The sequence below is a fragment of the Macrotis lagotis genome, chromosome 8, assembly GCF_037893015.1.
Source record: "Macrotis lagotis isolate mMagLag1 chromosome 8, bilby.v1.9.chrom.fasta, whole genome shotgun sequence".
Classification (NCBI taxonomy): domain Eukaryota; kingdom Metazoa; phylum Chordata; class Mammalia; order Peramelemorphia; family Peramelidae; genus Macrotis; species Macrotis lagotis.
The window spans coordinates 105146344-105169262 of NC_133665.1; the positions used below are offsets into that span (position 1 = coordinate 105146344).

The following is a 22919-nucleotide window of genomic DNA, read 5'->3' on the forward strand; positions in this document are numbered from 1 at the left end:
TTAATGATGATGAACTGCATGTATTCCTGCATAGAAAAATGACACTGATAATACTCATATGAACCTTCTTAGTTAACAGAGCAGGTAGAGGGAGCTTTTATAGTTGAAGCACAGGAGAAAGCTGAATTCGAAGATAAAATATGGTGTAAAAATGGAGTCAATACAAAGAAAAGGGAAATTTAATGGGAGAAAGAAAAAGGAGAGGGGGAATAGGAAAGATATTTCATATAATAAGATTTTTTTATTACAATGAGCTATTGCAGTGATATGGAAGGGGGGAGGCAAGGGGGAATGAGAGAACCTTTTCTCTCATCAGAGGTGGTTAGGAGAGGAAACAGCATATATACTCAATGGGGTATAGGCATCTGGAGTAAGAAGGAGGGGGGAGCAGGGGGAAGGGGTGGGGATATGAATAAAGGAAGAGAGGATGGACCATGGGGGGAGAGTGGTCAGATACAACACATTTTCTTTTTTACTTCTTTCAAGGGGCTGGGATTGGATAGCCTGTCCAGGACCATGGGGCCAGGTGGATTCTGGGCCTAAGGGGTGTTATGGGGGCCCAGGGCTTCTTGGCCCCAGGACCAGGGATCTGTCTGCTGCACCACTCAGCTACCCTACAGCAGAGTCAGAGTGAAAGGAAAGAGAAAATATAGTACATGGTAGTGGAGAAACAAGAAAGGAGGGAGTTGTGATCAGCAATGGCAAAGTTGGAAAAATATGGAAGTAACTTTTGTGATGGATTTATTATAAAGAATATGATCCACCCATGACTGAGTTGTTGGTGTTGGAACAAAGACTGAAGAACATTTTTTATTATTATTATTTGGGGGAGGGTACAGGGCAAATGGGGTTGGGTGGCCTGACTGGGGCTACATAGCCTGGCTCAAGGGCCAATGCTCTGTCCACTACCCAGCCACCCCTACTATTATTACTACTTTATTTTATTTTGGGTCTTTTTTTTTTCTTCGTTTTGGTTTTTGCAGGGCAGTGGGGATCGGGTGGCTTGCATGTCACACGGCTGGGTGATTGTTGGGTCTATGGGGCTGGACGTGGGCTTGGGTGCTCATGGCTCCAGGGCTGGTGCTTCATCCATTGCGCCACCTGGCCATACCTACAATTATTAGTATTATTTTTTTTTATTTTAATTTTTTTCTCTCCCCTTTACTTTATCGCTCAATCAAGTCTATATTCATGAGGGGGAAGAGGGTATTTTGTTTACTCTTAAACAAGAGTATTTTATTAATGTATAAAAAAAGCATTTGTACAAAATGAGAATAAAAAAAAAAGAATAGTCTGGAAAGACTTGCATAAACTGACGCTGAGTGAAGTGAAAAGAACCAGAACATTATATACACTAACAGCAACATTGGATGATGATCAACTATGTGGTCTTGTACATTTCAGTAGTGTAATAATCAAAGACAATTTGAGAAGACTTGTGATGGAAAAATGTCATCCATTTCCAGAGCAGGAACTGTGGAATTTAAATGTAGACCAAAATTAATATCTTCAATTTTTAAAACTTGTTTTATGTATTATGTCTTTTGTTTTCTCTCTAATATTTTTTCCTATATGGAGTTGATTCTTCTTTCGCAACATGATTAATATGGATTTATGTTTAGCATGATTATACATGTATACCTTATATTAAATTGCTTTCAATTGGGGGAGGAGAGGGGAGTGAGGGAGAAAAATATAAAACTCAAAACCTTGCAAAAATGATTAGTAAAAATTATAATTACATGTAGTTGGAAAAATAAATAAATAAAATATTTTAAAAATTATTCTAAAACAATACCAGGAATTCTCTTGATATTTTATTAATAATGATTATTGTAGTTTAAACGGATACCTAGTGGAATGCTGGTGGCACTATACTGAGGATGAAGAAGACAGTAGTGAAATGGTTGTTTGTCAATTAGATATGTTTGGAAACAGCATTGAATTTGGAGCCTAAGAGCATTCAATTATAAATTTATTGCTTATATTAGAATGTGAATTCTTTGAGAACAGACTGTCTTGCTTAAATAGGTGCTCAATAAGTACTTTTTAAATTCATTCATTCGGTATCCTCTGGTTAGCTTATAAATAATTTTCCTTGTCCATTAAATGAAGGGTTGAACTCAATGATCTCTAAATACTGTGACTCCAGAATTTAATTGGCTCAAAATATCTCTTAATTTGAAGCATATATTACTCTTTTTTTTTTTTATTTTTTTGCAAGGCAATGGGGTTAAGTGGCTTGCTCAAGGCCACACGGCTAGGTGATTATTAAGTATCTGAGGTTGGATTTGAACCCAGGTACTCCTGACTCCAAGGCTGGTGCTCTATCCACTGCGCCACCTATCCGCCCTATTTTTTTTTTTAATATTACTCTTTATTTTTATTTTATTCCAGGACCAATAAATCATCTAGCTGGAATAATAATGTTGATTGCTCCAACCTCACTGATTCCCAGTTCCTCTTTGGGTCCCAGTTCTATCCAGAGAATTCACAATCAATTTCAGCACCTTTGGACTTCAATCCCTCCTTGAGACATGCCAAAACTTCACAACAGAATTCTGAGGATGTAAGTCTGATTTACATAATTTGTTTGCAATCATTTCACCATTCTTATGGAAAGTAGGATATATGTTTTTTGTTTTGTTTTGTTTTGTTTTTGCAGTGGGAGACCTTGATCTTTTATATCTGAGGTCTTTAAGTTTTACAATTTTCCCCCTATTCTTGCTTCCCTCCCCCCTCACCCCCCCACAGAAGGCAGTCTGTTAGTCTTTACATTGTCTATAGTCTATAGTCTATACATGGTATACATTGATCTAAGTTGAATGTGATGAGAGAGAAATCAAGTATGTATGTTTTTTAAAAATTGTTTAAATAGTCTTAGGAAGTATACATCTCAAAGAATAATATTTCAAGAGAATTTACTAAATTGATGAGTGATTTGCTTGCTTAGATGTAATGGAAAAACAATTTATTTTTGTAGTTACTTTTGTTATGTAATAATGGAATTATGCCAAATATGTTTGGGCTTCAGCTTTTCTTGGGGAAAGTCAAATATTGCATTACTTTTTCTGAGACCAGTAATGCAATTTTGCTTATAAGATTTTGTAGAGGGAGGCTTACTGAGAGGTGCTTGGTAATATAGTAATATGTATTTTTCTTCTTGACAACAAAATTTTCTAAGAAGCTCCAGGTGATTTGTAGACTTTAGATATTGCCTCTTTCTAAAAGATTCACTTAAAGAAAGTGAATATTCAGAGGAGACAAATGAGACATAGTGGAGAGATTTGTCCATTTATATTATGTGACTCAGTACCTATACCCAGAATAGCTTCTAAATCTCTTAAATCTTTAATCATTGTTAATTAGTCTGTTTTTTTGCTCCCTAGTGTTCACTGTTGCACCGATTAAATTGAGAGACAGAAAGAGAAAAGGAGAGAGAGGAGGAGGAGGAGGAGGAGGAGGAGGAGAGAGAAAGAGAGAGAGAGAGAGAGAGAGAGAGAGAGAGAGAGAGAGAGAGAGAGAGAGAAATCACATGATGCATTTGTGTGGGACAAATGCCACTTAAATAAATTTTGGAGATCTCTCAAGGTATGAAGAGAACGGGCCATAATCAATCACAGAGATTGAAGCAAAAGCAAAAGGCCCAAGAATCACATTTATCCTAACTCAATTCCAGCCCCACACTGACCCACCCTCATTAATGAGGAATGTGGTTTTACAATCTAGACTGCAAGATAATCTAAGGAAAAGAGCATAAAATTCAAACTGAAACCAGATAATCTCTTCAACCCCAGGGATTGAATGGTCATCCCAACTTCTACAGATAAAGTGGGGTTAGTTGACTCTTCACCAATATTCCAGAGGTTGCTTTGTCAAGGGAGGAGAGACACATAGTTATCTATTCTCCAATCTATAATATTCAACTGAAGAAATCTCAGACTTTATTCCACTCACATTGGAAATAGCATTGGAGGGTGGTGAGGTGATGAGGTGGTGAGGTGGCGCAGTGGATAGAGCACTGGTCCTGGAGTCAGGAGTATCTGAGTTCAAATCCAGTCTCAGACACCTAATAATTACCTAGGTGTGTGGCCTTGGGCAAGCCACTTAACTCCATTTGCCTTGCAAAAAAAACAAACAAACCAGGAAATGGCTTTGGACTTGGTTTCAGGAAAGCTGGGTTCAGTTCTTTGCTCTATTACTTCCTGGTTTTGAGTAAACTATTTTCTAAATTTTAATGCCTCAAAGAAATGTAAGTTATCATTTATTATAATATTTTTCAGGTTCACCTTTGCATTTGATGAAGGTTTAGTGACTTAAGGACCTAGATCATAAACTAAACCCTCCAGAGGAATTTCAGTGCTAAAATTGAGACCCAAGTTAATGTACTTCTCAAGGCATATAAACTTTGAGTTTGGATTATGAAGGCAGAAAAGAAACTTGTCAATTGTGTATGTCATTGAGATGTTTTTGATAGAGACCTATCAACACAATTACTGAGTTGCATCTGAGCAGGAGCAATTAAAATTAAATAAATACATGAAATGTAACCTACCACTTTCCCAAACACTACTATTAAGAATTCACTGTTGTTTCCTGAAATGTATACAGTTGGCATTAAGCCATTTCATCTGAAAGATTTTTACATCCCTTAGTACTGCATTAGAAGCTTAACTGGGCAAAAAGAGCTCCATTTCATATTTTTTCAATTAACAGATATTTGTTTTTTCTAAAGTTCCCTCAATCTCCATACAATCCCCTTTTTCTAGTCCCATCTGAAAAAAAGAGAAAAACAAAACCCTGTAACACAACATGTATAATCAAGCAAAACAAATGTACTCATTGGCCATATCAAAAATATATGCCTTAATTTGAATCTTAAGTTTATCACCATTCTTGGCAGGAGTTGTACAGCATGTTTCATCATAGGTTCTCTGGAATTGTAGTTGTTCACTGTGTTGATTAGAGTTCTTTTTAAGATCCTTCAAAGTTGTTTGCCTTTATATTGTTGTTGTACTATATATTTGTTTTATTGGTTCTGATTACTTTATTCTACATTATATCATGTAAGTATTATCATTTCTTATGACCCAATAATATTCCATTATATTAATGTACAATAATTTGCTTAGCCATTCTTCAGTTGATGGATACTTCCTTATTTTCCATTTCTTTGCCATTATAAAATAGCTACCTGCTATTTGCATATAAAGATCCATTACCTTTTTAATTTCTTTTTTTTTATTTTTAATAAACATTTTATTTTCTGACCAACATAGTAGTTCTAAAACCGTAGCTTCCAGAAGAACTACATGTTTTTACCTGTCTTGTACCTTTCCTCAAACTTGACCTTGGCCTCCCTCCTGGCCTTCCGTTTCAGTGCAGGGTCATGGAACACATCTTGGTTGACAACTGTTTTGTCCAATGGGATATCCACAGAATATCTGGTAGGCATGAGATGGTTGTAGTTATAAACCTTCACAAATGACTTGATTTTTGATCTCTTGGCAATCTTCTTTTTGCCCATTGCTGCTGTCACTTTGCGAGGATAGCGGTCAATACCTGCCACCAAGGCATGGCTGTAGGGCCTGTTGGAGGTCCCATTATCAATGTTCTTCACAATGATGGCTTTGCGCCCTGAGTACCGTCCCACCAGGACCAGCACCACCTTCCCGGGTTTCATGAACTTGCCCATTTCGACGCGAAGAGGGACGCTCCTTGAGCCCCTTTTTAATTTCTTTAGGCATAATATAATAGTATTACTCAGTCAAAAACTGTACCAGTTAGTGCCTTTTAATCATAGTAGCTCAACCAACAGTTCATTAATTTTCCTGTTTTCTTTTTTCTTTTTTATTCTCATTTTGTACAAATGTTTTTTTACATCAATAAAATATTCTTCTTTAAGAGTAAACGAAATACCCCCTCGCCCATGAATATAGACTTGCTTGAGCGATAAAGTAAAGGGGAGAGAAAAAAAATTAAAATAAAAAAATTATACTAATAATTGTAGGTATGGCCAGGTGGTGCAATGGATGAAGCACCAGCCCTGGAGCCACGAGCACCCAAGCCCACATCCAGCCCCCTACACCCAACAATCACCCAGCCATGTGACATGCAAGCCACCCAATCCCCACTGCCCTGCAAAAACCAAAAAGAAGAAAAAAAAAAGACCCAAAATAAAATAAAGTAGTAATAATAGTAGGGGTGGCTGGGTAGTGGACAGAGCATTGGCCCTTGAGCCAGGAGTACCCAGGTCCAAATCCAGCCTCAGACACCCAAAGATCACCCTGTTTTGTGGCCCCAGGCAGGCCACCCAGCCCCATTTGCCCTGCACCCCCCAAAAATAATAATAATAAAAATTGTGCTTCAGTCTTTGTTCCAACACCAACAACTCTGTCATGGGTGGATCACATTCTTTATGGTAAGTCCATTGCAAAAGTTACTTCCATATTTTTCCAGTGTTGCCATTGCTGATCGCAACTCCCTCCTTTCATATTTCTCCACTACCATGTACTATATTTCTCTCTCCTTTCACTCTGACTCTGCTGTAGGGTAGCTGAGTGGTGCAGCAGATAGATCCCTGGTCCTGGGGCCAAGAGGCCCTGAGCCCCATACCACCCCTTAGGCCCAGAATCCACCTGGCCTTATGGTTCTGGACAGGCCTTCCAATCCCAGCCCCTTGCAAGAAGTAAAAAAGAAAATGTGTTATATCTGACCACTCTTCCCCCATGGTCCATCCTCTCCTCCATGACTCACATCCCCCATCTTCCTCCTGTCCCCCCCTCTCCTTCTTACTCCAGATGTCTATACCCCATTGAGTATATATGCTGTTTCCTCTCCTAGCCACCTCTGATGAGAGAAAAGGTTCCCTCATTCCCTCTTGCCTCCCCCCTTCCATATCATTGCAATAGCTCATTGTAACAAAGAAAAATCTTATTATATGAAATATCTTGGCCTATTCCCCCTCTCTTTTTTCTTTCTCCCATTACATTTCCCTTTTTTTCTATTGACTTCATTTTTACACCATATTTTATCTTCGAATTCAGCCTTCTCCTGTGCTTCAACTATAAAAGCTCCCTCTACCTGCTCTATTAACAGAGAAGGTTCATATGAGTATTATCAGTGTCATTTTTCTATGCAGAAATACATGCAGTTCATCATCATTAAGTCCCTCATATTTTCCCCCTCTCCTCCAATCTCCATGCTTCACCTGAGTCCTGTATCTGAAGATCAAACCTTCTGTTCAGCTCTGGCCATTCCAAAAGGAACATTTGAAATTTCCCTGGTTCATTGAAAGTCCATCTTTTTCCCTGGAAGAGGACATTCAGCCTTCCTGGGTAGTTCATTCTTGGCTGCATTCTAAGCTCTTTTACCTTCCAGTATATTGTATTCCAAGCCCTATGAGCTTCCAATGTAGTTGCTGCTAAGTCCTGTGTGATCCTAACTGCAGCTCCACGATATTTGAACTGTGTCCTTCTCACTGCTTATAATATTTTCTCTTTGACTTGGGAGTTCTGGAACTTGGCTATGATATTCCCAGGGGTTGGTTTTTTGGGATCTCTTTCTCGGGGGGATCGGTGGATTCTCTCCATTTCTATTTTGCCCTCTGCTTCTAGAATATCAGGGCAATTTTCCTGTAGTAATTCTTTGAAAATGATGTCAAGGTTCTTTTCCTGATCATGACTTTCAGGTATTCCAATAATTTTTAAATTATCTTTTCTAAGTCTGTTTTCCATAGCAGTTGTTTTTTCAATGAGATATTTCACATTTTCTTCTAATTTTTCATTTTTTTTGGTTTTGAAGTATTAATTCCTGATTTCTGGTAAATTCATCAATCTCCCTGAATTCTATTCTTTGTCTAAAGGATTTGTTCTCCTCAGAGAGTTTTCTTATCTCTTTTTCCATCTGGCCAATTTTGCTTTTTAAAGCATTCTTCTCCTCAATAACTTTTTGAACTGTTTTATCCATTTGACCTAAGCTGGTTTTTAGCATGCTATTTTCTTCAGCATTTTTTTTTGGATTTCCTTGACTAAGCTGCTGACTTCATTTTCATGTTTTTCCTTCATCTCTCTCCTTTCTTTTCCCAGTTTTTCTTCCAACTCCCTCATTTGATTTTCAAAGTCTTTTTTGAGCTCTGTCATAGCCTGAGCCCAATTTCTGTTTTTCTTGGAGTCTTTAGATGCAGGAGCTTGTGCTTCCTCATCTTCAGACTGAGTATTTTGATCCTTCTTGGGCTCATTTGCAAAATATTTCTCAATAGTGTTCCTCTTATTTTTCTGCTTGCTCATTTTCCCAGCCTGGGCCTAGTTTTGGGGTGCTTCCTGAGCTTTTGGGATACTCCCACAAGGGTCTCAGTGTGTGAGGCTCTGTCCTCCCTCCTGGTCTGTGAATGACCATAAGCGCCCCACTCTGCCACGGGGCTGAGGTGGGGGGGGGGCCCTGCTGTTCTATGGGGGGGGGGGGCCTAGACTGGGATCAGGATCTGAATGTGGTCAGAGCCCCAGAGTCCTGTTCTAGGGGCAGAGGATAGAGCTCTGCTATCTCTTGTCAATCCCCTCCCTCAGCTCAATGGGCTCGTGCCCTGAAGGCTCCTGCTTACCAGCTCCACCTGCTTCTGTTTCTGGATCTGGGCTGCCAAAAGACCAAGCTGCTTGCTGTGTGCCCTGAGGGCTTGGCTCCACTTGCTTGCTCTGACAGAGGTCCCCCTGCTGTTCCCCCACTTTGTGCCCAGTGCTCCCCAGGGTGTAGCTCAGGAGACTCCCCCACTGCTGTGAGCTGGGGCTCCCAGCTCCCTGGGGCTGCCTCTGGGAGGCTGAAGTTCTTTCGCTCTGGCAGGCCACCCCTCTGCTGGGCCACCCCTCCGACCCCGGGGAGCAGAGCCTTTCTGCTCTTTTCCAGGTTACCTTGAGTAGGAGAACTGCCTTTCTGGGTCCCTTTGTGGGTTCTGTCTCCTGAAAGTTTAGTTAGAGTCCTTAGTTTAGAAGTTTTATCAGAGAGCGCCTAAGACTGAATCCTTTCTTGTCTCCATCTTGGCTCTGCCCCCCAACAATTCAATTTTCCTGTTTTCTTATAGTCCCTCCAATATTTGTCATTTTTATATGGTTATTAAAGACTTAGATTAAAGGCTTTGAAAATTATCCCTTTATAATCTTCCAATTCTGGAATGACTTGCTTTCTTATAAATTTGAATTAGTTCCTTATTTATGTTAGAAATGAGATTTTTATCAGAGATGCTTGCTGCAAATACTTTAAGCAGGAAACTCTTTGGTTTTATGCAAAAGCTTTTAATCATTCACAGTTTTAAGTGTTTATTGTGTAACTACCCTCCATCCTATTCTTTTATATTTTTTCTTTTCTTGGATCCCCCTTCTATCTTCTTCTTTTTTTGTTGGTTTTGTTTGGCAAATGGTCACACAGCTAACTAAGTATTAAGTGTTGGAGGATGGAATTGAACTCAAGTCCTGACTCTAGGGTCAGTTAGTGTATCCAAAGCGCCACCTAACTGCTCCTCTTCCTTTATAAAAAAGAAGAGAATGGTAAGTAAGTAATATGCAAAGCCCTGGCAATTTATGCTTTATGCAATCTACATATCATGCTTAATCATAGATTCTTATCTTTCTTGCCCCTTAAAACCCTTTACAATTAAATATCCACAGGTGAAATTTCTTTTGATTATGACTAATATCTCCTTCTTATTTCCCTCCTCCCTCTTTTGTTCCCTGTTGAGTTGATTGTACCAAAGTTTTTGCATGTATTCTACTATCCTTTGATTCATTCCAGTGAAAGTTATGTTCTAGAGATGTCTGTTTATATACCTAGATTATGTGAGATATCAAGTTTTCCTTTCTTCTCTTCCTTTCTTTCCCTCTTTTTTGTTTTTTAATTTTTATTGGCTCTCCTATTGTTTTTATTATTTACATGACAAAAATATGAAACCTATTGAGGTTTCACAATGATGCTTAATCTGTGCCAAATAGTGTCTATTGAAGACCATCTGATCAAACCCCACTCCAGACTTGTAACAGACTTGAAATAAAACCTAGACCTCAAAAAATCCAATCCATGTCAGTTTTAAGTATATTATATATATAATATATTTTATTCAATAACAATTCAATATTCAATAACCTTATATTCAATAACATCTTTGATTAACCCCTTTCTTTTTTATTATATAACTATTTTATTTGTTTTCCAATTACATACAATGGTAGTTGCTACCAGTCATTTTTTGGTAAGGTTTTGAATTTTACAATTTTTCTCCCTCCCTCCTTTCCCTACCCCCACAGAAGGCAATCTGATAGAGGCTTTACATTTGCATCCATGATAAGCATAGATTGAAATTGAACTTGTTGTGAGAGAAGAATCAGATTAAAAAAGGAAAAAAGAAAACATTTGAGATAGCAAAATTACATATAACATAAAACTTTTAAAAATTGGAGATAATAAGCTTTGGTCTTCATTTAAACTCCACAGTTTCTTTGGATACAGATGGCATTCTCCATCACAAATCCCTTAAAATTATACCTGATTATTGTACTGATGGAATGAACAAGTCTATCAAGGTTGATCATCACCCCATGTTGTTGTTAGTGCATAGTTGGTTCTTCTGGTTCCGTTCATCTCACTCAGTATCAGTTAATGCAAGTCTTTCCAAGCTTTTTTGAAATTCCATCCCTTATTATTTCTTAGAGAGCAAAAGTGTTCACTCACATATATATCCCACAATTTGTTCAGCCATTCCTCAATTGATGGGCATCCCCTCGATTTCCAATTCTTTGCCATACAAATAGAACTACTAAGAATATTTTTGTACATATGGAATTTTTACCTTTTTTTCATGATCTCTTCAGGATACAGACCCAGTAATGGTATTGCTGGGGCAAATGGTATGCACATTTTTATTGCCCTTTGGACATAATTCCATATTGCTTTCCAGAAAGGTTGCTTTCTCTTTTTAAAAAAATCATCAAAGGGGCAGCTAGGTGGCACAGTAGATAGAGCACCGGCCCTGGAGTCAGGAGTACCTGAGTTCAAATCCTGTCTCAGACACTTAATAATTATCTTGCTGTGTGACCTTGGGCAAGCCACTTAATCCCATTGCCTTGCAAACAAACAAACAAACAAACAAACAAACAAATAAATAAATAAATAATCATCAAACAATAAAAATCATTTGAGGTCCTCTGTTTCAACTAATTCCTTTATAACTCTCTTGATGATATAAGAAATCTGAGGAAAAAACTTAGGTCTTCTACCCCTTTTTGAATGTAAATATTTAATCCTTATATAGGTCTTTCTAATTGCTCAAATTTTACTTTCTTTTGATTCTTATGTTCATATTAGATCATTTATAATAAGAATTTGGGGTTCAACCCCTTATTAGTGATTTCTTTCTTAAATCACAACCCTTGTTACTGACATAACTACTGACTTTTTCTTCTATCAAGATTTTTACTTTCTCATGATCAGAGACATGGACATGTCTTATTTTCCAGGTTTATGTGGTGCATATGTCAACTTTCTGATGTCTTTTACTACTTGCCTATTGACATCTATCTTTAGGCAGCAATTTGATAGATTCAATTTACCACAAACTCCTCCTCCAATCAGCAGATTTGTTTGTATGACTTGGCCAGCCAGGAAGTTGAGGCCCTAGCTTTCTTTTTCTTTCTTTTTTTCTTTTTCTTTTCTTTTTTTTTTTAGATTTTTCAAGGCAATGGGGTTAAGTGGCTTGCCCAAGGCCACACAGCTAGGTAATTATTAAGTGTCTGAGGTCGGATTTGAACCCAGGTACTTCTGACTCCAAGGCCAGTGCTCTATCCACTGCGCCACCTAGCCGCCCCTGCCCTAGCTTTCTAATTGGTAATTTTTCCACTACAACTTAGAATCTAATCAAGATATAAATTGGGCTTCCATAGTCCCAACTCCCATCCTGTGCCCAGGTGGTAGGCCCTTAAGTCTAGATAACAACTCCCTGACCAACCCTTTGGACAAATGGGTATAGGCAATAATCCCACAAATCCAATAATGTCCCTTTAGTGCTGGTTGGTCTTCCTGGAATATAGTTTCCAACAAATGGACAATACTGTTCATCCTTACTTCCAAGGAGCCCTCCTAAAAAAGCCATATAATCATCATGATGATAGTTATATTTCCAAAGTTGCTGCATTTCCTTCCACTGGCAAGTTTTTATACCAGTGTCTTTAGATAGATCTTCCTGGCTCCAAAATTGATCAAAATAAATCCCTGATTTTGTGCCATTGGACTTATCCCAAGAATAGCTATTGTATCTAGTGATGTTCCTTTAATTATTTTTCTTGCAAATGTCCATTTCTGTACTTTCCTTGCAAGTCCATACTAACTCATAATCACAGTTTCCTCCCCAATTTTTCATCTTTTTTTTTTAAGGTTTTTGCAAGACAAATGGGGTTAAGTGGCTTGCCCAAGGCCACACAGCTAGGTAATTATTAAGTATCTGAGACCAGATTTGAACCCAGGTACTCCTAACTCCAGGGCCGGTGCTTTATCTACTGCACCACCTAGCCACCCCAAATTTCATCTTTAAAAGGATTCAAGTATCATCATTACATCTCACACGAGTCTCAGTCCATTTATCTCTAAGTCCAGAATATATGTACCCTGCTTCTGGACATGTCCAGACATTTGCCACTCCTGACCAGACCAGTATAAACAATAGTCATCCTGAATTGACTCAGGTCATATGCCACTGGAATTTTTCTCCTCTGAATCAGAATCCTGTGTCACAGTGCACCTCTGACCAGGAACTGAGAATTTAGGCCAGACCCAAGGGGACTGGCCCCCAAGGAGTACCTGGGTTTAAATCCAGTCTCAAACTGCTGTGGTCTGCCAAAACTCCAATAGTTAGCCACACCACAAGACTGGACAATGACTTCTGTCAGCTAGATTCTTCTCCCACTATTATTAGTAATACCCTGTTCTCTTAATCAGAGATAGGACTCTCCCTAGATAGGATATACAGACTTATGTAGGATGTAATCATGCCACCTAATAATCTCCCTCCTTTTCTCTCAATGGAGAACATCTTTATCTCTCCTCCTCCTTTCCATAGGGAGAGGAACCTAAGTAGGGGTGTCATACTTATAGAATTAAGGGGGAATTTCAGGTACAGATTCCCTGACTAAACAATATACACATAGGTGAGAGATGGTAGAGATGAACTGGTCCAGTATCACTCCTCTCTTCTCTTCTCCCCTGGAAACATCCAGTGTCCTTCTGCATCTCCTGAATCAGTTCCAAAAAGTCCTCTCCAACTCAGGTGACTTGTTAAATCCTTGTCTTTTGGTAAATAAACTGCTTAACATTTTACTCAGATCAAGACACATATTTTCATCACAAGACAATGAGATTTTGGAGTTTATTACAATTTGCATTTTGCCTTACTGTCCTATTGACATACATACTTAACTTTAACACAATAAACTTCCATTAATGTTTTACTACATGAGCAGTTCCACTGAGAATTACCACATTAACTTAAGCTTGTAATAGTTTTTTTTAACTGACTTTTTTTGGTTTATTTTATATTATTACAATAATATTGTTGTGAAAGTAAACATAAATCCCCCTCCCCCCAGTAAGATGAGAAACTTCAAGAATAGTGAGAGAGAAAAAAAGTGTACTTTGGTCTGTGTTCAGATTCCAACAGCACTTTCTCTGGAATGGGTTGGCTTCTTTATCATAAGCCCACCAGACAAGTTTGCTTCAATATTTTTCCCACAGTTGCTATTACCAGCTGTATTTCCCTCTACTCTATTCCTCCCCGCTCTTATTTATTCCATTCTCTCATTCTGTCCTTGTTCAAAAGTGTTATATCTCAGTACCCTCTCCCATGATCTTCCCTCTCTTCTATCATCTACTCCTTCCTTTCCTTCCCCCATTCTCCCTTACTGCATACCTTTCCTCTCATTTTTCTCTAGGGTAAGATAGATTTCTGTACCCTATTAAATGTGTATGTTATTTCAACTCTGAGCCATTACTAATGAGAATGAAGGCTCACTCATTGCCCCTTGCCTTCCCCAGTTCCACTCCATTGTGAAAGATTTTTCTTGACTCTTATATGAAATACTTTAACCCCTTCTTCCTCTCCTTTCTCTTCCTCCCAGTACTTTCCTTTATCACCCACTTTTTGCTATATTATACTATTATATTATTCCCTCCTATGCCTTATATATGTTCCTTCTAACTGCTCTTATAAATGAGAAAGTTCATATGAGTTATCAGTATTTTCTTCTCATACAAACAGTTCAACATCATTAAGTTCTTCATAATTAGTCCTTCTCATCCACCCCCTCTATGGCCCACCTGAGTCCCATACTTGGAGCTCAAACTTTCTCTTCAGCTCTGGTTGTTTTAATAGGAAAGCTTGAAAGTCCTCTGTTTCATTGAAAGTTTATCTTTTCCCCTGAAAAAGGATGTTCAGTTTTTCTGGGTAGTTGATTCTTGGTTGTAAGCCAAGATCTTTTGCCTTTCCAAGCCCTTAATGTAGATGCTGCCAGATCCTGTGTAATACTGCCTATAGAGCCATAGTAGTTGAATTGTTTGTTTCCTGGCAGCTTTTAGCATTTTCTCTTTGACTTGGGAGTTTTGGAATTTGACTATAATATTCCTGAAAGCCTTTCTTTTGGAATCTCTTTTGGAAGGTGATAGTGAATTCCCTCAATTTCTATTTACCCTCTCCTTCTAGGAACTCAGAGCAATTTTGCTGTATTATTTTTTGAAAAATGAGGTCTGGGCTCTTTTCATGGTTGTGACTTTCAGGTATCCCAATAATTTTTAAACTATCTCTTCTGGATCTGTTTTTGAGGTCAGTTGTGTTTCCAATGAGTTATTTCACATTTTCTTCTAATTTTTTTTTTGGTACAGTTTTATTTCTTCCTGATTTCTTGCAAAGTCATCAACTTCCTTTAGTTCCATTCTGCACTTGAAGGAGTTATTTTCTTCAGAGAGCTTTTTTATCTCCTTTTCCAGCTGCCTAATTCTGCATTTTGAGGCATTCTTCTCCTCATTTGCCTTTTGGGTTGCTTTTTTCCATTTGGCCTAAACTGGTTTTGGACATATTATTTTCTTCAGTATTTTTTTGTATTTCTTTCACCAAGCTTTTGACTTGGTTTTCATGATTTATCTGCATTGCTCTCATTTCTCCTCCCAATTTTTCCTTTACCTGCCTTAATTGCTTTTCAAAGTCTTTTTTGAACTCATTTATAGCTTGAGCCCATTTTTCTATTTCTCTTGGAGGTTTTGGATACAGAAGCTTCAACTTTGTCATCTTCTGAGTATGTATTTTGGTCTTCCATGGTACCAAAGTAATTTTCTATGGTCATATTCTTTTTTTATCCTGTTGTTTGCTCATTTCCTCAGCCTATGACTGATTTACCACACTTCCAAGGCTTTGGGAGGTTTTAGGGATAATCCACAGGGACCTTAATTCCTTCAAGGTCTTGTGAGTATTAAAGAAACTTAATTCTTATCTCAACATGTAACTGATAGCAGGTGTCTGAGCCACATTATGGCTATTAAATCCAATTCACCTAAAACTTCTTTTTCTGGTTTGCTTAGTAACTAAAAAGATCTAGGACATCAAAGGACAGTTCCTTTATAGACATAATCACTGAATGTCAGTATCCAGGCAGAGATCATATGGGTAGTCAAATGTCTTCTGCCAGATTTACTGTACAAGTGGGGGTGGCTAGGTGGCGTAGGGGATAAAGCATTGGCCTTGGAGTCAGGAGTACCTGGGTTCAAATCTGGCCTCAGACACTTAATAATTATCTAGCTGTGTGGGCTTGCCCAAGGCCTATTTAACCCTATTTGCCTTGCAAAAAAAGAAAACCCCTAAAACCTAAAAAAAACAAACCCCAGATTTATTGTACAAGTTAAACATTATCCATATGTCAGTTATTGGAAAATCCCATCAAAATGGTCCAGCCTCAGGTCATATAGAAAAGCCACCCCTTCAACTGCACATCCCTGTCACTTGACATCTTCAGCCCATTGGTTTCCTTGGCTTCAACAGCATGACATTGATCCAGCAATATTTCCTTTTTGCTGACTATTCTGGTATCTGACATAAGAAGAGAAAATTGATTAAAATTCTCATCATCTAAAATAGTTGTTTTACCTAATTAGAATTTCCAGTGAATCCAATTCACTAAATTCCAATTACAGTTTTAAATGGGGTCCCAATTAATGACTCCTCTACCTAAAGCTTGGAGTGTCATTCCTGGGTCTTTGCTAAAACTAGGAATTCTAACTATGGTTGGCCCTACAGGCCTCATCTCCTAAATTCTCACCTAACAATTAAACTAAATATTGTCACAGAAAGATCTCAAATTATCTTGTGTTTATCTTTCTCATATTACAAAAGTGCTTTTATTTCAAAGCAAACACCCACAGCTTTGGAATACATACATACATATCTAGAGATCCAATATTCCCAGTACAAACACACACACATATACCTAGAAACTTCTATACATAAACTTGTTTAGCTACTAGCCATTCTTAACATATAAATTATTATTTTTGTTTTTGCAAGGCAGTTGGGGTTAAATGACTTGCCCAAGGTCACACAGCTAGGTAATTATTAAGTACCTGAGCTTTATTTGAAATCAGGTCCTCCTGTCTCCAGGACCAGTGCTTATTCCACTGTGCTACCTAGCTGCCCCCAGCATACAAATTACTTTCAGAATTCTTTAAAACCATTAGAATTAGGTGACTTTAAATTTCCAACATGCATTATTAATTCTAATATAACAAAACAGCAATAAGAATAACACATAAATTACTAGATTGTACAAAGCAATATTTCTATTATTACATTATTCATGAACCCACAGATCTATCCCAAAAGGGGTCATAATTTTTGGTATTTCCCTTATTGCCCTTCAAAGCAAATTTAATTTCAGGCATTAACAATATTTAAATAACTATATATTCATAAGAGATAGACAAATATTGTAAATATAATCTCTTTGAAGTTACAAAAGAATATCTAATAACTGATAAATTCATCTTGTTCATCGATAAGTTACCTTACAGTGGGATCACACAGTTGTTATTTGTTCAGTCATCAGTTAGAGCCCCCCCACATCAGCTGTCTGCAGTTACCAAGAGAGAAGTCCACATTCTTGATTCCTTTAAAATTTAATTATTAATTCACATTAAACATAAGATTCTTATTTAAACATCTCAATTCCCTTAGAATAGGAGCAAAATGAATATCCCACTATCTTTAAACTTTTGTCTTCCAGACCTCTTTACCCAGATCCTCTAGAATCCAATCTCATACATATGATAACATTCATTTAAAATTCCAATTTAATTTCAACTAAATTTCCCAACAGTTTAGTTTGATAAAAACTTTAGAGTACCTTTTACAGAGAATCCAGCCCTCATATTCCAAAAACTCCATCCAAAATAAAAATACAGTTGTTAGTATTATTAGGCTTAACATTAAAATGAATTAGAGCATTTTCCCAAAAGAAATCAGTAAATATCCCTGATAACACGTATTTTTCTCCTTAGTTAATCCAATACCACTTTCCTTTGACTCAAAGGTATTACAATAGAGTTCAAGATCGGGCAGCTAGGTTTGCCTTGCAAAAACCTAAAAAAATAAAAAATAGAGTTTAAGATCTCAAATTAATTAAATAATCTGGGTTATTTAATTCCTCCCATTCTGTACAAATTTTGTCAGAATGTAACAATACTAATAACCCTTTTATAAAAACCCTCAAGAGTGATTCCCAGAATTCCAATTCTCAAAGGGGTCCTCCTTAAAAACAGAGTGAGTCATCACTTTTAGGCCATGTGGCCAAAGCAGAGGCATTCATCAAACATGATTTCCTTTCAATAAATGTGTCTCCTAAGCCCTGGATTTTATATTTTCTTCCTTTCCCAATCACATATCCCACCTGTAGCAGGGTCTCTTTCCCTTTAAGGCTTAAGTACTTTGTCTCCTGCCCCATCCCCCCACCCCCACTCCACCCTCCCACCCCACCCACCCCCTCTCCACAGATGGGTGGGTCACTCCTCATCTGAATTTAGCTTAGAGTTCAAGTCTTAACAAAATGGCAGATGAGATCAAGGCTACCATGTGTCCAAACCCCCCACCCCCTTCCTCCAAACCCAGGGATGGGATCTCTCCCAGACAATCATAAGGATAAGAGATGTTCCTCCTATAACTTCTCAATCTTTCCCTTAAAAGTTCTTTCTCTCTCTCTCTTCTAAGCTCTCCCCAAACCACAGCTTTTTCTCCTTAAGAATCCCCCCTTCCCTTTTCTCTTTAACTCTACACACCAGCACAGTTACAACCAGCTCAATGAGGGAGGGGTTGATTTCCATGAGGAGAACTACAGACTTACCTCTTCTTCCCCCCCCCTTCTGAAACACCTCTGCCCAACTTCCAAGTCTCCCAGTTTAAAATTTAGATGGAGTCCCCAGACCCAGAAATAACTAACACAGAGCATTTACACAAGATAGGACATAGAACAAACACAAACACACACACCCCTGCACAGGAACATTCAAACTCACTCATACATCAGACTGGATCCAATCGCCTTCCTTACTTCTAGCTTACGTGGCTTCTGACTACGGGCCATGTGGCTCCCTTGTCTCCCAAGTCAGGAGGCAACCTTTCCCCTTTAAGATTTTTGGGAAATTCCTGAAGAGGGAACCAAAATCCCCCTTCCCTCTTTCAGGGCACTCTATTATCCTCTGGCCTCTCCTTCAGGATAGATCTTCCACCTGGAGTACTTCTCAGCTAGTCTAGTGTGGTTCTGATCACCAATGCCACCCTAGAGATCTCCCCTTTATCATGTTTTACCCTCAAATATTTTAATCATTCTCAATTCCAAACTTGGGCCAATCTTCCCAGGAATCTCTGAAATATTTTCTCCAGCAAAGAACACCATGAAAATGGGCTTGAAATCAAGCCATTTTTTGTGTGTATTATTACAGAAAAAGAGATTTACATTATAATATCCCAAACGAGTCACCAAATTGTTATAAAATGGTTTTTATTAAGATATCTTAACAAAATGGCACACCTCCCTCATGGTGGCAGACAGGAACAAGAAATCCCAGAAATGAAAGGTCTTTTATGAAGTTTGAAAGGCTTTGTTCCTGCCCTCTCATGCCAGTTATAGGCTGGGGTCACAATCTTATTGATACATGGGCTCCCATACATTTCCCCCATCCTCCTCATTATACTAATGAGCAAAAACAGCTAGATCTTCTTGAGCATGTGCAAAGTGTTTATAATGTAAACTAACAATCCTCCCTTTGCATTTTTTTTTTTTAGTTTTTGCAAGGCAAATGGGGTGAAATGGCTTGCCCAAGGCCACACAGCTAGGTAATTATTAAGTGTCTGACCCAGGATTTGAATTCAAGTATTCCTGACTCCAGGGCCAGTGCTCTATCCACTGTGCCACCTAGCTGCCCCCTCCCTTCACATTCTTGTGGAATCCAAATACCCACATATTCCTCACATTAGTTTCTACATACTTTTTTTAGTCATTCCATCAGGAATGTTTAGAAATTCTCCATTTCATTAAAGATCCATTTTCCTCCCTGTAGTATCATACTCAGTTTTATTGAAATATCATATTCTAAGCTTTCTCCTTTATTGTGGTAGCTGCCAAATCTTGTGTGAAACTGATTTGAATTTAATCTCTCTAGCAGCTCAAAGTGCTTTTCTTTTCTTTTTATCTTTTTTTTTTGCCTAGAAGTTCTGGTTTTTGCCATGTTGTCACTGGGAATTTTCATTTTGGGATTTCATTTATCAGGTGCCTAGTAGATTATTCAATTTGCCCTCTGCTTCTAATAACACTGGTAAATTTTCACTTATAATTACTTGAGACTTGTTTGGGGGGTCATAGTTTTATATGACTTTCATATAGTGAATGATTCTTAGATTTTTTTTCTCTTTGATTTGTTTTCAAGATTAGTTATTTTTTATATGAAGTACTTTATAATTTCTTTCTTTTTTTAGTCTTTTAACTTGTTAAAAACTTTTTTGTTATTTCATGAAGTCATTAATTTCTATCTGGACCATTCTAATTTTCAGGGAGTCTGTTACTTGGGTAGTTTTGTACTTTAAAAAAAAAAGTATTTTATTTCTTCCCAAGTATATATAAAGTCAGCTTTTAGCATTCATTTTTTTTTGTTTATTTTTTTTAGATTTTTTGCAAGGCAAATGGGGTTAAGTGGCTTGCCCAAGGCCACACAGCTAGGTAATCATTAAGTGTCTGAGACTGGATTTGAATCCAGGTACTCCTGACTCCAGGGCCTGTGCTTTATCCACTATGCCACCTAGCCGCCCCTTTAGCATTCATTTTACAAAATTCTGAGTTCCAAATTTTTCTTCTTCCCTCCAAATGGTAGGCAATTTGATATAGAGTATATGCATGTGAAATCATGTAAGACATATTTTCATATTAGTCACAATTTTGAAAGAATAAACAGACCAAAAGGAAAAAAAATGAAAAAAAAAAAGTAAAAAGTAAAAAGAGTAAGCTTTGATCTGCATTCAGTTCTTTACCTGGATGTAGATAGCATTTTTCATCATGAGTCCTTGGTAACTGTTTTGGATCACTGTGTTGCTGAGAAGAGATAAGTTGGTCATTAAACAATGTTGCTATTACTGCAGACATTGTTCTCCTGGTTCTGCTTATTTCCTTTTGTGTCAGTTCATACAAGTCTTCCCAGGTTTTTCTGAAATCTGCTTGTTCATCATTTCTTATTGTATAATAGTATTCCATTACATTTGTATACTGCAACTTGTTCAGTCATTCCAATTCCCTAATTGACAAGCTATAAATATTTTTTGCACATGTAGGTCCTTCCCTTTATTTATGATCTTTTTGGGATATAAAACTAATAGTAGTATTGCTGGATCAAAAGATATGCAGAGTTTTGTTTTCCTTTAGTCATAGTTCCAGATTGCTCTCCAGAATGGTTGGATAAGTTTAGAATTCCATCAGCAATGCATTAGTGTCCCAATTTTCCCACATCCTCTCTAACATTTATCATTTTCCTTTTTTTATCATATTAGCCATTTTGATAAGTTTGAGGTGGTACCTCAACAGTTGTTATAATTTGCATTTATCAGGTCAAAAGTGGTTTGGGTTTTTTTTTTGTTTTGTTTTGGCAAGGCAATAGGGTTAAGTGATTTGCCCAAGGTCACACAGCTAGGTGATTATCAAGTGTCTGAGGTCAGATTTTGAACTGACTCCAGGGCTGGTGCTCTATCCACTACACCACTTAGCTTCCCCTAAAAAGTGATTTTTTAAAATACAACTATAGATAGCTTTAATTTCTTCATATGAAAATTGTCTGTTATAACCTCTGACCCATTTCTCGATTGAAGAATGGCTTATATACTTATAAATTTTATTCAGTTCTTTTATCAGACATACTTGCTGCAAAAATCATTTCTGAGCTTTCTGCTTTCTTTTCTTTTTGCAAAACAATGGGATTAAGTGACTTTCCTTAGGTCACACAGCTGGGTAATTATTAAGTGTCTGAGTCTGGATTTGAACTCAGGTACTCCTGACTCCAGGGCCAGTGCTCTATCCACTGCACCACCTAGCTGCCCAACTTTCTGCTTTCTTACTAATCAAGGTTGTACTGGTTTTGTTTGTGGAAAACCTTTTAAATTTAATAGAATCAAAATTATATATTTTATATCTTATAATACTCTGTATCTCTTGTTTGGTTATAAATTCTTCTCCAGAGATCTGACAGGTAAATAATTCCTTGCTCTCCTAAATTTGCTTTTAGGTATCTAAATCATGTACTTATTTTAACTTCATCTTGGTATAAAGGGTAAGATGTTTGTCTATACCTAGTTTCTGCCATATTGTTTTCCAGTTTACCCAGCATTTTTGTCAAATAGCAAGTTCTTTTTCTTTTCAAAACAGTTTTCTTTATTGCTAAATTTAAACACCACTTTCCAGACATAAAAACATTTCCCATACTGCTATCTATTTAATTCTGTACCTGCAATTCAAAGCTGCTCTCCTTCAAATTCCTAGTTGAATTTTTGAATTTAAATGTTACAAGCCTTGTAGAGATTATTACGATTATTACATTTTAGAAGTTTCTCTTTGCCCTTTCTATTTCTAAATGAAAAAACAAAAGAGGACTTCAGTGGGGTTGAGTTGTAAAACAATCAAAATTAATCCAGACTAAGTATGTCTCAAAATCATTGGCTACTTTTTTCATCTTGTGTCCATCCCTTTTGCCTGAAGATAATTTCCTCAAGGTCAGGTCTTCTGAAGCCTTGTTTAGTTGTATTCTTTAGTTTGAAAGTTTTCTGCATTGTTGGTAATATCTTTAAATTTAATTTTGCTTATTATGTATCAGTTCACACTACCCAGGATTCTTTTTTTTTTTTTAGGTTTTTTTGCAAGGCAAATGGGGTTAAGTGGCTTGCCCAAGGCCACACAGCTAGGTAATTATTAAGTGTCTGAGACCGGATTTGAACCCAGGTACTCCTGACTCCAAGGCCAGTGCTTTATCCACTACCCCACCTAGCCACCCCCACTACCCAGGATTCTAAGAAGACCTCTCATCCTTTTCTGTTGTGAAATATTCCATTATATTCACATATTATTTAATTCATGCATTTTCCAATTGTCTCAAGCTATCTAAAATACCTCAGATTCTAGTTAAATTTAATTTTCCCCCCTTTGGAAACAAGAAATATTTCCATTATCACCCATGAATTTAAAACATACTCCACCATAATTATTTTCAAAAATATTAACAAACTTTCTTCCCGCTCCCCAATTAAAATGCTACCATTATATCACACAACTCCTAATTTTTTCCAATAAATTTACCTTTCTAGATTTCACTGACCTCTTCTG

General features: G+C 37.4%; 2 protein-coding genes across 5 annotated transcripts in view; one reads left to right on the plus strand and one right to left on the minus strand.

Annotated features, from left to right (window-relative positions):
- IHO1 (interactor of HORMAD1 1) overlaps positions 1-22919 on the plus strand; it is a 79063-nt gene that overhangs the window by 14072 nt on the left and 42072 nt on the right. For all 4 annotated transcript variants that reach the window (XM_074197925.1, XM_074197924.1, XM_074197926.1 and 1 more), the window contains exon 4: positions 2398-2569. In XM_074197925.1, the coding sequence (XP_074054026.1) occupies positions 2398-2569 (172 nt within the window). The remainder of the gene's footprint in view (positions 1-2397; positions 2570-22919) is intronic.
- On the minus strand, positions 5273-5695 carry LOC141494920 (large ribosomal subunit protein eL27-like). The gene has a single exon (XM_074196043.1). The coding sequence runs from the start codon at positions 5693-5695 to the stop codon at positions 5309-5311; it is 387 nt and encodes a 128-aa protein (XP_074052144.1). The 3' UTR covers positions 5273-5308.